Below are 16,773 nucleotides of genomic sequence, written 5' to 3' on the forward strand. Positions count from 1 at the left end.
GCTGTTTGCCGTTATTCAATTAAACAATTAATCAACTGAAAAAACAAAGGCGGTTGTTTATAGTGTTGCTAGGTAACAGAACGAGGTTTTAGACAAAGTAAAAAGAATGTAAATTAATATTGTATATCAACAATTGTCAGATAAGAGAAGCAGTATTTTGGATGATGTTGTAATGAAGTCACCTGAACAATACGGTAGCTGATCAGAATGGGGTTGTGGTTATAATTAATGTCGGAAAGTGTTCACAGCCCCTCTTTGAAGCACACAAGGCAGCGATATTAGCGGTAGCATCTCCTGAAAAATTACGACTTTACTAAGACTGCCTGTCTCAGTCTCACCTAAGACAACATATAAACAACCCAGAATGTCGCCACCCATCAGTTCTCTTTAAAGATTCTAGACTTGACCCAAGTGGTATTTCGTTTTGAAATAAAACTGGGGAAATTGGACGTGGAACAGCGGGGAGGGGCTGGGGGTGCTAGGAGGTAGCAAGATGTAATATGCCGGCACTACACGGTGTAAGATTAACAACGGCCCAACCCGTGTTTTAAATCAGGCTTTAAGATAATGTATCAAACTTCATGCACAAAATAAAATATACTATAGAAATATGAAAGCATTAAACTCACCGCTGGGTTTATGTCATTTCTCCATGGTCGCCAGCCTGGGTGATGCTGGTATTTCTTCAATATGACGGTTGTGTCACGTGATTAGGTGGATGTTGGACTCGGACATCCATTGCTAATGTCTGTGACCTGAAGTAACCTGAAGTAACCTTGGCCATTTTTACAGCGAATTTTTAGACGCTGAATTTGAGACGGCGAATTTGAGCAAGTTGAATTGGAGGACAACGAAAATATTGCATTTGAATTTTGAAAAGTTGAATTTTTTATATGCTGAATTTTTTAACACTGGTGTTTTTTAACACGGTGTGATGTTTGCTAGCAAACACGGTGTGATGTTTGCTAGCAAACGCGGTGATGTTTGCTAGATGTTTGCATCTAGCAAACGCGGTGATGTTTGCTAGATGTTTGCATCTAGCAAACATCAAGCAAACACGGTGTGATGTTTGCTAGCAAACACGGTGTGATGTTTGCTAGCAAACACGGTGTGATGTTTGCTAGCAAACACGGTGTGATGTTTGCTAGCAAACACGGTGTGATGTTTGCTAGCAAACACGGTGTGATGTTTGCTAGCAAACACGGGGTGATGTTTGCTAGATGTTTGCATCTAGCAAACATCAAGCAAACACGGTGATGTTTGCTAGCAAACGCGGTGATGTTTGCTAGCAAACGCGGTGATGTTTGCTAGCAAACGCGGTGATGTTTGCTAGATGTTTGCATCTAGCAAACATCAAGCAAACACGGGGTGATGTTTGCTAGCAAACACGGTGTGATGTTTGCTAGCAAACACGATGTGATGTTTGCTAGCAAACACGGTGCGATGTTTGCTAGCAAACACGGTGTGATGTTTGCTAGATGTTTGCATCTAGCAAACATCAAGCAAACACGGTGATGTTTGCTAGCAAACGCGGTGATGTTTGCTAGCAAACACGGTGTGATGTTTGCTAGATGTTTGCATCTAGCAAACATCAAGCAAACACGGTGTGATGTTTGCTAGCAAACACGGTGTGATGTTTGCTAGCAAACACGGTGTGATGTTTGCTAGCAAATACGGTGTGATGTTTGCTAGCAAACACGGTGTGATGTTTGCTAGCAAACACGGTGTGATGTTTGCTAGCAACACGGTGTGATGTTGGCTAGCAAACACGGTGTGATGTTTGCTAGCAAACACGGTGTGATGTTTGCTAGCAAACACGGTGTGATGTTTGCTAGCAAACACGGTGTGATGTTTGCTAGCAAACACGGTGTGATGTTTGCTAGCAAACACGGTGTGATGTTTGCTAGATGTTTGCATCTAGCAAACATCAAGCAAACACGGTGTGATGTTTGCTAGCAAAAACGGTGTGATGTTTGCTAGCAAACACGGTGTGATGTTTGCTAGATGTTTGCATCTAGCAAACATCAAGCAAACATGGTGATGTTTGCTAGATGTTTGCATCTAGCAAACATCAAGCAACACGGTGATGTTTGTTGCTAGCAACGCGGTGATGTTTGCTAGCAACGCGGTGATGTTTGCTAGCAAACGCGGTGATGTTTGCTAGCAAACGCGGTGATGTTTGCTAGCAAACGCGTTGATGTTTGCTAGATGTTTGCATCTAGCAAACATCAAGCAAACACGGTGTGATGTTTGCTAGCAAACGCGGTGTGATGTTTGCTAGCAAACGCGGTGTGATGTTTGCTAGCAAATGCGGTGATGTTTGCTAGCAAACGCGGTGATGTTTGCTAGATGTTTGCATCTAGCAAACATCAAGCAAACATGGTGATGTTTGGTAGATGTTTGCATCTAGCAAACATCTAGCAAACATGGTGATGTTTGCTAGCAAACATGGTGATGTTTGCTAGATGTTTGCATCTAGCAAACATCAAGCAAACGCGGTGATGTTTGCTAGATATTTGCATTTAGCAAACATCAAGCAAACATGGTGATGTTTGCTAGATGTTTGCATCTAGCAAACATCAAGCAAACATGGTGATGTTTGCTAGATGTTTGCATCTAGCAAACATCAAGCAAACACGGTGTGATGTTTGCTAGCAAACACGGTGTGATGTTTGCTAGCAAACACGGTGTGATGTTTGCTAACAAACACGGTGTGATGTTTGCTAGCAAACACGGTGTGATGTTTGCTAGCAAACACGGTGTGATGTTTGCTAGATGTTTGCATCTAGCAAACATCAAGCAAACACGGTGATGTTTGCTAGCAAACGCGGTGATGTTTGCTAGCAAACGCGGTGATGTTTGCTAGCAAACGCGTTGATGTTTGCTAGATGTTTGCATCTAGCAAACATCAAGCAAACACGGTGTGATGTTTGCTAGCAAACGCGGTGTGATGTTTGCTAGCAAACGCGGTGTGATGTTTGCTAGCAAACGCGGTGTGATGTTTGCTAGCAAACGCGGTGATGTTTGCTAGCAAACGCGGTGTGTTGCTAGCAAACGCGGTGATGTTTGCTAGCAAACGCGGTGATGTTTGCTAGCAAACGCGGTGATGTTTGCTAGCAAACGCGGTGATGTTTGCTTGCAAACGCGGTGATGTTTGCTAGCATCTAGCAAACATCACCAAACCCAAGTGGAACAATGACAAAGTACAAAAGAAAAAATACATCATCCAGATTTGTCTCTACATGGCAGAAATTGTGAACCATGGAAGAAGATCTGTGATGTTCTGCTGATATAATAACCAGCAACAATAATTAAAATACATAACTGCTGACAAAAACTGAATTATTATGCAAACAAAATCTGTACATTGTTTCTTTTAGTTTGTCTGATCTTCTCTCATTGTTTCTGCTCTAGAAAACTCCAACGTGTCTCTTGTGTTATGGAAAAACTGGTAGAAATGTTTGCATTTCAACAATATAGGACATTATCTGTGTTTAGTATATTTTTAATAAAATGTCATCATATTTGAATAACTTCAACTCAATAAAATCTCACATTTTGCTTCTCCATTATTTTGCTAGTAAAGAGTTTCCAACATCTAGCAGATTTAGTTTGAGCTGCTCACGTTGTCATTTAGACACAATTTTATGTGAATCATAAATCAGAAAACCAATTTTATGTAAAACGATTATAAGAATCAAAAACGTTATTACTTTGTAATAAAGTTGCATAATAATTATTTCAAAGATTAAGCCATGCAAGTCTAAATACATGTAGCCAATACAATAAAATTACAAATGGTTCATTAAATCAGTTATAGATTAATGAGACATACATACATACATAACATACATAACATATATAACATATAAAAATATGTATTTAATATGTACTTATAAATATATTTAGATTTTTGTTTTTTGTTTTATTTGGTAATCTGGAGGTATAAATACACTGAAGTGAATGACTTTAATTAATATTTTATAAATTTTACTGTGAAATGTAAGGTTTGTGGATGAATTAAAATTAAATGATAAATAATTGTGAAAAGTTTCCTTCATTCAGTTTTCAGAAACCAAATTTATATTAAAATATTAATGTTGTAAGATCAACACTATGTTTTTCTGAAGCGCTTTTATTGATAAACTCTTGTATTCTGCTTGTATTTTTGAGTTTGAACTCTTAAAAACGAAGGAAAACAAAAACTTAGAACATTGTTAGAAGAATCTCCCTTTGTGAAGATCAAACCACTAGAGGGCGCACTTCACCACAGAAACTCTGTGCTCAGAAATGAACGCGGTGATAATCATTCAGTTTTTAATAAGGCCAAATATTAAAGCTAGACGTAAGGTAATTAAATTATTCTGATTAGACTAGAAATTCATTCTTTCTTGTTTTACCAGTAAATTGAGACTAAAATACAACTGAAAGTCCTTTCAGTGTTGGAAATAAATGGCAGTAAAATCCGCAAATATCAGGAGAGAGACATGAAAATCTCTCTATGGTGCTGAACACCATCAAAACCGTCAGTGTCTGACGTCATCACCTGATATTAAACGTATAAATAGTTTCATTTTCGATGACAACCCCAACATTGAAATTTAACCTGGATTTATGTGACGTTCACAGGCAGAACATTTTGTCATTGGTTCAGATTCATGTTGACGCCCCTTTTAGATCCTAGATGAGCGAAACGCTCCGTGGAATGAAGATCAGTTTCTAACCGTGAACAGCAGAACAGTTGGACCTGCTGTGCGATGGACAAAATGCTGCGTTTTGTGTTTTTACTTCTCCTGGGAATCTACAGCACTGAAGCTGGTAAGTTAGAAGAGTATTTATAAATTATTATGTATCTGACAATTTACAAATCTAGTAAACTTTAAAAAAAGTGTCCTAAACACTGATTTGAAAATAAATAAATAAAAAATGTTGGTTTAAGAGATTATTTGTTTTCTCTTTATGTCACTTACTATTTAGTAGACCGAACATTTTTTGTAAAACGATGCAGGAAAGTCGGAAATATGTTAACGTGGAGCAAAAAACATAAAACACTGGTCCATTTGCTAATTTCTTTGCTAATTTATGTCAACAGTGACAAAGATTTTCTTTCTGTTTCAACATCAACTCACTTTTCACCTTAAATCATTCTTAATAAAATCCAAGTTGAATATGAGGTTAATTTGTAACAGTATAAATATTAGATGAAACACAACTTCAAAAATAATAATGAAAGAAACCGGGAAACATTTTTTATACGTTTTTAAAACTCAAACTATAATTAAACAGTAGAACAATTTAGTGGCACATTTATATACAACATGTTGATTTATCCTAAATTAAGTATCTTTTCATCATTTTATGTAGGTCTATAATTATAATAAATAAACACAACGCAAAGCCAGCTGTTTAAAAGAGAATAGAAATAGTTTTATTACATAAAACTGAATATAATAAATATATAACCAATAAAATATTTAATGTTTAGTAAATACACCCCTAAAAAATCATCAAAGTAATAAAAAACTTTTTAAATCTTTTTTAATGTTAAGATTGAATTTTATTATAATTGATAAAGTTGCTGTTTGATTTGTTTAAGTTGTAGATAAAATTTAATTATTTTGTTGATTTGTAAATTCTTAAATCACATTTTCTTTTTTCAGTGACCCATTCTATGAAATATTTCTACACTGCATCTTCTCAAGTCCCAAACTTCCCAGAGTTTGTGACTGTTGGGTTGGTTGATGATGTTCAGATGGTTTACTATGACAGCAACACACAGAAAGCCGAACCAAAACAGGACTGGATGAGGGACAACATGGATCAGCAGTACTGGGAGAGTCAGACTGGAATCTTTCTGGGTGCCCAGCAGACCTTCAAAGCCAACATTGAAATCTTAAAGCCACGCTTCAACCAAACTGGAGGTTCGTGTTGATTTCACCGTTTATTGATAATTTTTGTTGTTGCTTATGGGAAGTAGGACACACACACACACACACACACACACACACACACACACACACACACACACACACACACACACACACACACACACACACACACACACACACAAAACTGATATTTAGAGACTTTTTGAAGATATGAATTAAAATTAAATTAACTTTGATTGATGTAACATTTATTTTGCTAACTAATAAAATCACTTATGTCATTTTACCAAGATATTAACTTACATTAATTAACAAAAAAAGTACAATAAATAATTTAGAAGATTCAAACTGAGAAATAGGTTTAAAACAACAACAATAGTTAATATCATTGTTACAGAAGTTATTATTTAAAAGTTGCTGCCATCGTTCTCAACATTATGTTCTATATTTTCACTAAAGCTGTTTAATTGTAAATATCATGGATAAAGTTCTTCTGTGTTAACCAGGTTTAAAATAGTGGAAACACCCTGAAAAACTAAACCGGCTCTATTATCAGGGGCGATTCTAGGATTGATGGGTACTGGGGGCTTATGCCCCAATGCTGAGGGAATCTGTGTGTGAAGCTGCAATTTAAAGTCATTTGTAAAACATTTCTAAGAACCTGAACCCAGTTTAAATTCTCCCTCTTTCTCTAGAAAAGTTGTTGAGACTTTTCTCCTAAAATTTAAAAATGTTTATGGTCAAAACAACTTCATGAGTTTTATACATAAAGGAAGTAACTAGAAAATAGGGCTGAAACGATTCCTAGAGTGATTCGAATATCTCGATTATTAAAATTCCTCGAGGAAAATTAATCTGCCTCGAAGTTTGTTAAGTTATATTTTATTATTTATCTACCATGTTCCATGTAATTACTTAACGCTGCGCTCTTATTTCTGCCCAAGTTGTTGATGAAAGTTAAGTGTTAGCAGCATAACGTCCAGTTTTCAGGTTCGGCCTGGAAGGATTTTATTGATTGATGATAATATCTGGGTCTTTCTGGGGAACCAATAAGATCCTTAAAATGACTGGCGATGCCTGGAGTTCGGCAGCTTTTCTCCTCCTGGAGCTGCTGCCTGGTGGCGGTTCAGAACGCTGCAGGTGTTTTTATACAGGTGAGCAGATTGACTGAACACGGCGTGGGGCTGCTCATTAGATAATTAATGTAAATGTAGCTTTACGGACGAACGAGAAAATTAATTTCATATCATCCTGGTCTCAACAAATGTGAGGTGGAGATCATCGTGGTGTTAAATAGCTGGTAGATGTTTCTGTGTGACGAACAAAGGAATCAAATCCCGTCACTAACATGAACACAAAGCTATAAATGTCGGGGAAAGGTCAGAGTTCATCTATTAAACTGACTGAAGATGAAAACATAAACTAACAGCTGAAGCATAAACATTTTTTAATAGCGTATTTGTGAGCCTTTATTATTGAATTGAATTTAATTTCAAATTCTTGTATAACTTTTCTTCATGTTAACCTGGAAAATGAGTTATTATTGTTACGAGTTAATTTAATAAACTACAGAAAAGTTATTAGAGAAGCTCAAATGTGATAAATTGGACTGATGTTGATATCAGGTAGTAATACTGCTGTTATGTTAGATTTACCAATGTTTTATTTTATCTTTTTTTATCTGATTACTCATAAGAATAATCGATAAATTACTTGATTACTAAAATATTCGTTTACAAAAAGCCTTACAATAAAATCCAGTCATGATATAAAAGAATGTGTGTTTATTTTATTCTGTAGATTTTAGTTCTAGGAAAACAAATCGTTTCACTTTAACATGAAATAATAAATGTTGAGAATCTGGTGCTGCAGTTTGATTATGAGCAGCAGAGAAACATCTGAGAAAGTTTAAAGTTTCCTTCAGTTTTAACTGATAAAAAACAGGAAACATTAACAATGTTTCAGGATTTAGACACTGAAATCTTTTAAAAATGTTTTTTAATAAATCATGTTGTTACTTTTTTCTGAACACTTTGCTGAGTCTCCATACAGAAAGACATGAATGAGAAACAGAGAAGGAACCTGAGAAAGGAGATTTGGATCCGACCAGAACAGAACAGAACAGCTGTTAGAAAAATAAAATAAAGAAAAAAAGAGAAACTTCAGAGAAAATTTGATGTTTCTTTCATTTAATTAAAACTCTGATTAAAACAGTAAAAATCTTCCAAGTTTTTCCAGATTTTAGACAGTTTTAGATTGTTTAAATATTTACTGAATAAAAAATCTGAGGTAGTTTTTGCTGAAGCGTCTTCATCCACAGCAGTATGAATAGAAACAAGAAAGAAACTCTGAGGAAGGAAGAACTGGGTCCAAACAGAACCAGAACCGATCAGATCAGTGGTTCTGTCCTGTGAGCCTCTGAAACATCAGAGGAAATTTGATGTTTCATTCATTTAATTTAAACTGATGAAATACTGTAAGTAGTGAAAAATATTCTAAGTTTTCTAAGATTTTAGATTTTAGTTTTGGATTGTTTAAATATTTACTGAATAAAAATTCAGAGGAAGTTTTTTTTTTAAGACCTCAAAACGCCTCCATTTACAGTAACAGTAATGAGAAACAGGGAAGGAATCCTAAAACCGGAAGAACTGGGTCCAAACAGAACCAGAACCAATCAGATCAGTGGTTCTGGTTCCTCTCAGGTTCTTCTCACTCCACAGACTGAGGTTCTGCTGCTGGACTCATCCTGATCCAGACTGGGAGAGGAACTGGACCAGCTGGTTCTCCTCTCCACACACCAGTCGGCCCAGATTGAGTTACTGGTATTAGTGTTTGTTCCCAGTTTGGTTCTGGTTCTGCTGGTACCAGAGCTGCAGGATGTTTAACAGTGAAGGTTATTCTGGGATGTTTTGTCCGTAAAGCAGCAGAGATGATCCTCCAGAACCAACCAGAGAGGAGATTCATCTCAGCCAGAGCGTCAGAGTGACCCCCACCTGTTTCTGAGCCGACGTTCCTGCAGAGATCCAACCTGCAGCTGAACTCGGCTTCAGAGGAAACTTCTAGAAAAGCCTCAGAGGAAGAGGACGGTTCTGACCCGATGAAGGTTCTGAGGAGCTCCAGTTGTTGTGATGCTGTAGGAAGAACTGGGTCTGATCTGGGTCAGCAGGTCCAGAACCTCCCCCAGCTGAAGACGTCCTGGGATCAGAACCGCTGCAGAGTTCTGCCTCAGTGGTTCTGTTCGCCTCACAGCAACCAGCAGAGATCAGGAACACTTTCCCACCAGAACTTTAACAGAACCGCCCCGCCCGCAGGAGCCCGCTCCATCAGAACCAGGTTCTGGACCGAGCCGAGCCGAGCCCAGCAGGATGGAGACTCTGCACCGTCAGCTGTGTGTTCTCAGAGGAAACCAGTTTAAACCAGTTAACAGACAGAACACCAGTAAAACCGTCCCAATCGGACCGAGCAGAACCGTACTGAACAGAACCCAGTTTGTTTGGTCCATAAATAAAAAGTAAAACTACAGATTAGATTAAATCAGATTAAAATGGCTGATGGCTGTCAGGAATATCAATTATCTGATTAATGGTGGATTATTGATCATTAAATATTTATAGTTAACATGAGATCAATAGAAATAAAATCTTTACTCTAATCAATAAAACTTCCTGAATTGTTTAAATATTTGTTCAGAAGATTAAAACAATGATCAGATAAATCCGTTAAAGATCCAAATAAAACCTAAAATCTGATTTTTATTTGATTTCCTGAAAACCTTCAGACATCAGAAAGTTTCAGGAAAAAGTTCTGCTGTTCTTAACGTGAGCAGCGTAACGGACCTGCTGGCCCGCTTCCTGCTGCGGCCGCTCCGACCTGGAAACGCTGCCGACCCTCATGGGTTTCCATGGCAACCTTTAACAAAACTGGGGGGGAAAAAAACCTCATTGGTGGAAAGAAAAGTCCAAATCTGTTCTGGTTCTGGTTCAGTTCAGAGATGTAGAAACTGCAGCTGAGAGGCAACATGACCCGGTTGAAGCCCGGTTCAGTCTCTTATTCCAGCTGCTGGTTTATTGTGGATCAGAACCGACCGGTGAAGCAGCAGAACCAGAACATCCGTTAAAGACGCAGCTTTTCTCCTCCGTCTGTCCAGAGACGGACAGAAACGAGACGGGTTCAGGACGGCTTGGACCTTCTGGTGCCGCAGCAGAACCAGCAGGTCACATGACAGAAACCAGAGAGGAAGGTCAAACCCAAGCCCGGTTCTCCTCAGTTGCTGTGAAACCCAGGAAGACGGGAGGAACCGGGTCCAGCAGACAGAAGACGGGAGGAACCGGGTCCAGCAGCCAGAAGACGGGAGGAACCGGGTCCAGCAGGCAGAAGACGGGAGGAACCGGGTCCAGAAGACGGGAGGAACCGGGTCCAGCAGACAGAAGACGGGAGGAACCGGGTCCAGAAGACGGGAGGAACCGGGTCCAGAAGACGGGAGGAACCGGGTCCAGCAGCCAGAAGACGGGAGGAACCGGGTCCAGCAGCCAGAAGACGGGAGGAACCGGGTCCAGAAGACGGGAGGAACCGGGTCCAGCAGACAGAAGACGGGAGGAACCGGGTCCAGAAGACGGGAGGAACCGGGTCCAGCAGGCAGAAGACGGGAGGAACCGGGTCCTGAAGACGGGAGGAACCGGGTCCAGCAGACAGAAGACGGGAGGAACCGGGTCCAGAAGACGGGAGGAACCGGGTCCAGCAGCCAGAAGACGGGAGGAACCGGGTCCAGCAGGCAGAAGACGGGAGGAACCGGGTCCAGCAGCCAGAAGACGGGAGGAACCGGGTCCAGAAGACGGGAGGAACCGGGTCCAGCAGACAGAAGACGGGAGGAACCGGGTCCAGAAGACGGGAGGAACCGGGTCCAGCAGGCAGAAGACGGGAGGAACCGGGTCCGGAAGACGGGAGGAACCGGGTCCAGCAGGCAGAAGACGGGAGGAACCGGGTCCAGCAGACAGAAGACGGGAGGAACCGGGTCCAGAAGACGGGAGGAACCGGGTCCAGCAGGCAGAAGACGGGAGGAACCGGGTCCAGAAGACGGGAGGAACCGGGTCCAGAAGACGGGAGGAACCGGGTCCAGCAGACAGAAGACGGGTCCAGCAGACAGAAGACGTCCTCCTCCATCCAGTGTGTCTGAAACAATCTCTGCTTTCAGAGGGAAGCAGAACTTTGAGCCGCTGGAAGCAGCTTCTCCTCCGGGTCCAGCAGGTCGGATGAAACTCTGGCAGAAACCAGTGAACCGGGTCAGACGGCGCTGAGGGTTTTTACTGCAGCTTCTCTCTGACTCTTTATCCGTCAGCAGCTGCTGGGATGAAGCTGCTTTTCCAGGAACCAGAACCTTCATCTCCTCCAGACTCATTTAACAAACAGCAGCTCAGCAGAAACAATTTGTCTGCAGAAATCAGAAATACTGACAGGATCAGCTGGACCGGGTCGGATTATTCAGACTGACGGCAGCTTGAAGCAGCTCAGACTGTCAGATTGATCACTAACAGGTTTTATCTGATCAGCAGGAAAACCTTCATGTTCATCAGCTGGTTCTGATTGAGCTGCTTTCTAGAGAAGGAGCTGCTGGGTCAGTGGTTCTGGTCGGGGTGAGGAGTTCTGTGGGCAGGTGTGTTTGTTTCCATGGGTGGAGTCTCTCCAGAACCTCAGAGCAGACAGAACCAAACTGAAGGAGGAGAAACAGAGATAGAGAGAGAGAAGAGAAGATCAGCTGAAACTTTAGTGACTGAGAGGAGAAGAAGGAAAATCAGAGAGAGAGAAAGTCTGGAGCTGCAGAGAGAAAGAAGAGAAACATCTGAGGAAGCTTGATGTTTCCTTCATTTAATTTAAACTGATAAAATACTGTAAATAGAAATAAATATTCTAAGTTTTCTAAGATTTTAGACAGTTTTGGGTTGTTTAAATCTTTACTGAATCAAAACCCCAAAAAATGTTTTGCTGGAGGACTCACAGTGTCTCCATCTACAGTAAATATGAATGAGAAACAAAGAAGGAACCTTGAATAAGGAAGATCTGGGTCCCAACAGAACCAGAACCGATCAGATCAGGTTCTGGTTCCTCTCAGGTTCTCCTCACTCCACCGACTGAGGTTCTGCTGCTGGACTCACCCTGATCCAGACTGGGAGAGGAACTGGACCAGCTGGTTCTCCTCTCCACACACCAGTTGGTTATTTATTCAGAAAATACCAGCATTGAGACTAAAACACTAAAAAAACATGATTTTTAATCACATTAAATCAAAGAACATAACAATTTCTTTGTGATTATGTGTAAAATTTACAGCGAGTCACTCCTGCCAGAGTTGAACTCTAATACAGTCCATTTCCTTTCTTAGTGTCTGAGAAAAAGTAAGTGTTGCATTAAGTCCTCTATGGAAATACCAGTGAATCTGGCCAGTGCAGAATGGGAACACTAACATATTGTACCCTGGATCCACATTAAAAAAATAAAGTACCAGGATGTAATTATATTTATATGTAGTGCAAAATAATGAGCTGATATGAGTCTTTATCATTATGTTTAGGCCAGAAATGAATTATTTCTACAAAACAAAATGACAAATCTGGGTTTACTTGACTTTAACAGACTGTAATGGAGACGCTCTCCATTAACCAGTTAGACTGTGACATGCCAGAGGAAATCTGCCTTTAGTGACTTACTGCAATCATTGTGTCCCATTAAAACATTTGTTACTGAATTTTACTTTTGCTTTATATTGTAATTGTTAAAAACATTTGAGGTTTAATAATTTCTGTTCCAATTTATGTCCCCAGGTATTCATGTTTTTCAATTGATGTATGGCTGTGAGTGGGATGAGGAGACTAAAGCAAAAAAAGGTTTCTGGCAGTACGGGTATGATGGAGAGGACTTTGCAGCCTTTGACCTGAGCACGAAGAAATGGACCGCTCCAACACCTCAAGCTGTCATCACCAAAAACAAGTGGGACAGAGACATAGGTTTTATTACACAGGCAGATACCTACCTCAACCAGCTATGTCCTGATTGGATAAAGACATATATGAACTATGGAAAGACTTCACTCATGAGAACAGGTAGAATCATCAGCTATTAATGCACCAAGAGTGCATTTTTTAAATATTTTTTTATGTTTTGTCAAAACTAATGACTCACATTTTCATTTTGTTCAACCTTTTTTATTCCGGATCTCTCTTGAGGACTATGCTTTCTTTTTTTCTGTATATTTCATCATCTTTATGATTTGTCTCATATTTTTCAACATTGAATTCAAAAGACTAGACTTCAGTTTACCATACTGGTACTACAAGTAGAACTGAAGTGTTAAAAATAAGTCTCTGAAGGAGAAAGTGTTTATGTAACTTTTTACCAAAAACCGTGACATTCCTAAACTCTTCAATTTTGTTTTTCTCCTATTATAGAGAAACCCTCAGTGTCTTTCCTCCAGAAGTCGTCATCCTCTCCAGTCAACTGCCACGCTACAGGTTTCTATCCTAATAAGGCTGAAATGTTCTGGAGGAAAGGTGGAGAAGAGATTCATGAGGGTGTGGACAAAGGAGAGATCCTCCCTAACAACGACGGGTCATTCCAGATGAGTGTTGATCTGGATCTGTCATCTGTCCCAACTGGAGACTGGAACAAGTATGAATGTGTGTTTCAGCTCTCTGGAGTCGATGAAGACATCACCAAAAAACTGGAGAAAATCTTGACCAATGAAAGTAAGACCTTTATCAAAATTGTGGAATTCCAACCAATACATCAACTTATAATTACTGAAGTAATTCAATTGACTGTACAAATTATTATAGAGAATTTGGGTTTTAAAAATTGGTACTGTTTATTATAATAAATATGTGTAATTTTAAGTGTCCACTTGGTTAGTAAAGCCATAAAATATGATATTCTGATGCTGTTATTGATTTAAAACCAACATTAGAACTAAGGATGTTTCATCAAAAAGAATTGCTACAAAAAATAAACAAAAAGTTAAATAATTACCAAATAATTATAGGTGTAGATTTCTTTAAAAACAGCAGAGCAGTCTATATCCTACATGTAGGATAAAATATATAAGTATTGAAAAAATATCTGTACCATCCAACGATGTTTTAATTAGTGATTTGTTTCACAGGGGATTGGACCATTATAATCGTCATTGCAGCAGTGATTATTGTTGCCATTGCTGTCATTGTGGTGGGAATCATTTTCAGAGAGAAGATCAGTGAGAAACTATGCCGTGAGTTTTTATTTTATTACCATTTATCCTAAATCCATGTTATTATACAGACTGCAGCAGTACAAGAAAATCTGACAAAAACATTAAAATTGGACATTGGTGTAAGAATCGTAATAATATGAATCTTTCATGTAAATTTAAGCTTGAAGTGATACACCAAGTAGCTTGTACTTCTTTTGTTATGTAAATGAACAAACTAAAAAGATCTTTTCTATTTTACTGCAGCCAAGCGCCCTCCAACTCGTAAGTAAAACTTGCTTCATAATTTACTCTGTTTTTATAAATATAAAAAACATATTAGATTCAGCGAATTTATTATTAATGTTTTTTTTATATGCTGTTGAACAAAAATTTGGCTTATGCTTTATTTTTTATTTTGCAGCAATTGATAACCGGGAAGTCGAAGAGGAAATGATTCCAAAATGCAACAAAACATAGGCAGCAATGCACACAGTAAGTTGTTTCAAGGGTTAATCAGAGTAGCGTAAAATAAAATATAATGTCTTTCTTTATATCTCTGAAAATGTTGCTTTCGGAATTTCAAATAGAAAAACATTCCATTTGAAATTCCTTAAATTTTAAGATGAAATATTTTGCATGGATTTGTTTGGTAACATATTGAACGACATACAGAAATAATGCCAGAAATCTTTACATATGCAGATGAGTAATGTCAACTTTACTGGAACACATTCTGGACCAAATTGGACAAAATATATTCACATTTAAAAGTATCAAATGCATCAAATGCTGTAATTAATCTTATATTACGTCTTAACAGAAATCACATTTGCTAATTGCACATTTGCTAATATTACACAAAATATTGTTTTGTGTAATATTTTGTCTTTATCTCTCTTTAGGTTGGTGAATAAGGTTTGCCCTGAAACAATCAACGACATCACCATATTCTCCTCCACAATCTGGGGATTAATTTGTCGTCATTCATTATTTAAATCAGATTGTTTTTATCACAAATCAAACATTTGTAAAAATGCCAAATGAGTTTCATAGTTTGAGGCATAATTTCATCTGGTAAATTATTGAAATGTTTGTCTAATAACTCATTATTAGCTCATTATTGTCTGGAGAAACACAAATTGTTCAAATTTAATACAAGTAACAAAAAATGTTTTACCGATAGTTTTAAGTATGTTGACACCTTTCCATTACTTTTTATTAAGGTAATTGTTTTTGTTGCCAGAGGTTACTGTAAATAAATGAATAATAATTATAGAAGAGACAAAATTATAAGAGTATAATCACATATCCATTAGAAAAGACTTTTTTTTCTCTAGAGATTGACACCTTGATATATTTTTGGGTAATGTGGTGATACAGTGCCGACCATTCATGTTTAAACTGGAGATTAAAAAGTTGTCCTATCCAGTGCCTCACCCACTGTTAAAAATAGGCACCAGCATAAGCAGGTATGAAAAATTAAAGGATTTTAAATATTCATTATTACTGTTTTGAGATAAATGTCTCTGTGTTGGTAAAATTCTCTGATTTGGTGAGTTAGCAATAGCATCAGTACCTTGACTCTGATTTTCAGGTCACACTTAATTGTGCATGTAAATAATATATATTTACGGAGAATGTAATTTAAATCGGAATAAAGTGACACACAAACAACAGATTTCTAATGTTTAAAGATTACAAAAAAGAATAATAGTACCTCTTATTTTGTCCCAACATGTAAATATCTTTGCTGGAGTTTTTTTCCATCAGCTGGGTTTTGATTTTGGTAAGCTCTGGGTAAAGTGAAACTTTGATACCATGTTCAACAATAAGAAGTGTGTCTTTTTTTCTATTCTGTAGTTTTAACATGATTGATTTCTATATTTTATTTAATGTGCCATTCTGGTTTCTGTATTCGGTGATTTTTCTGATATAATTTTGTTAATATAGTTGTTCTTATGTTTTAAAAAAATATGTTTTTCTCTAATGTGAACTTTTAACTAACCCTAACAGATTTCCAAGTAACTTCAACCATTTTGCCTAAAAGCTTATGTGCTTGATGCTTATGTGCTGAGAAGGTGCTGTTATGTGTACTGATAAAATAATATATAAAAGAAGAGCTTTTATTATTACTAGTAAGCATACCAGAAGATTTGCTTTTATACTTTTAAAAACAAAGACATTACAGTGAATCATTAAACACTTTTACCTGAATAAGATTAGGAAAGCAGAATTGGATAAGGCTTTTATCCAAAAAGTCTCCTGTAAAGTGACCATCATCCAGAAAGGTTTGAAATAAGTTAATCAAAAACTGTGCACTCTGTTTGCGGAGGGTCGACCACCAGCCTTCTATGCGCTGGTTGGATGTACTTCTTCCGTAAAGGAAACTTTTGTCCCCTGCAAAACTGTCTGTGTGATTTTGCCACAGAAATATCTGCATTTGTTCAACACAAATGTTTTCTGTGCCTCTAATGACACCTATTCTCTCTGGACATCTGTTGACAAATAAAACTGTTTTCAAATAGTAACATGCAATCAATTTGGGGTCATTGTTCGTGGTATAAGCCTCCATCCATAAAACATGTCGGCTAAAACCCATCTATACAGCCACTGATAGCAATGCCATAAGGTTTTAGTTTATCGTAACCATCCATGTGCCAGAGTGTATTT

At 38.2% G+C, this 16,773-nt stretch overlaps 1 protein-coding gene across 1 annotated transcript; it reads left to right on the top strand.

Annotated features, from left to right (window-relative positions):
* Positions 1 to 4,669: 4,669 nt before the first annotated feature.
* On the top strand, positions 4,670 to 15,935 carry LOC122843203 (H-2 class I histocompatibility antigen, Q9 alpha chain-like). The gene is made up of 8 exons (XM_044137802.1): positions 4,670 to 4,818; positions 5,661 to 5,921; positions 12,704 to 12,982; positions 13,328 to 13,624; positions 14,038 to 14,142; positions 14,368 to 14,385; positions 14,525 to 14,595; positions 15,006 to 15,935. The coding sequence occupies exons 1-7, from the start codon at positions 4,758 to 4,760 to the stop codon at positions 14,578 to 14,580; spliced, it is 1,077 nt and encodes a 358-aa protein (XP_043993737.1). The 5' UTR covers positions 4,670 to 4,757; the 3' UTR covers positions 14,581 to 14,595; positions 15,006 to 15,935.
* Positions 15,936 to 16,773: the final 838 nt, after the last annotated feature.

Source organism: Gambusia affinis, linkage group LG14 (genome assembly GCF_019740435.1).
Source record: "Gambusia affinis linkage group LG14, SWU_Gaff_1.0, whole genome shotgun sequence".
Classification (NCBI taxonomy): Eukaryota; Metazoa; Chordata; class Actinopteri; order Cyprinodontiformes; family Poeciliidae; genus Gambusia; species Gambusia affinis.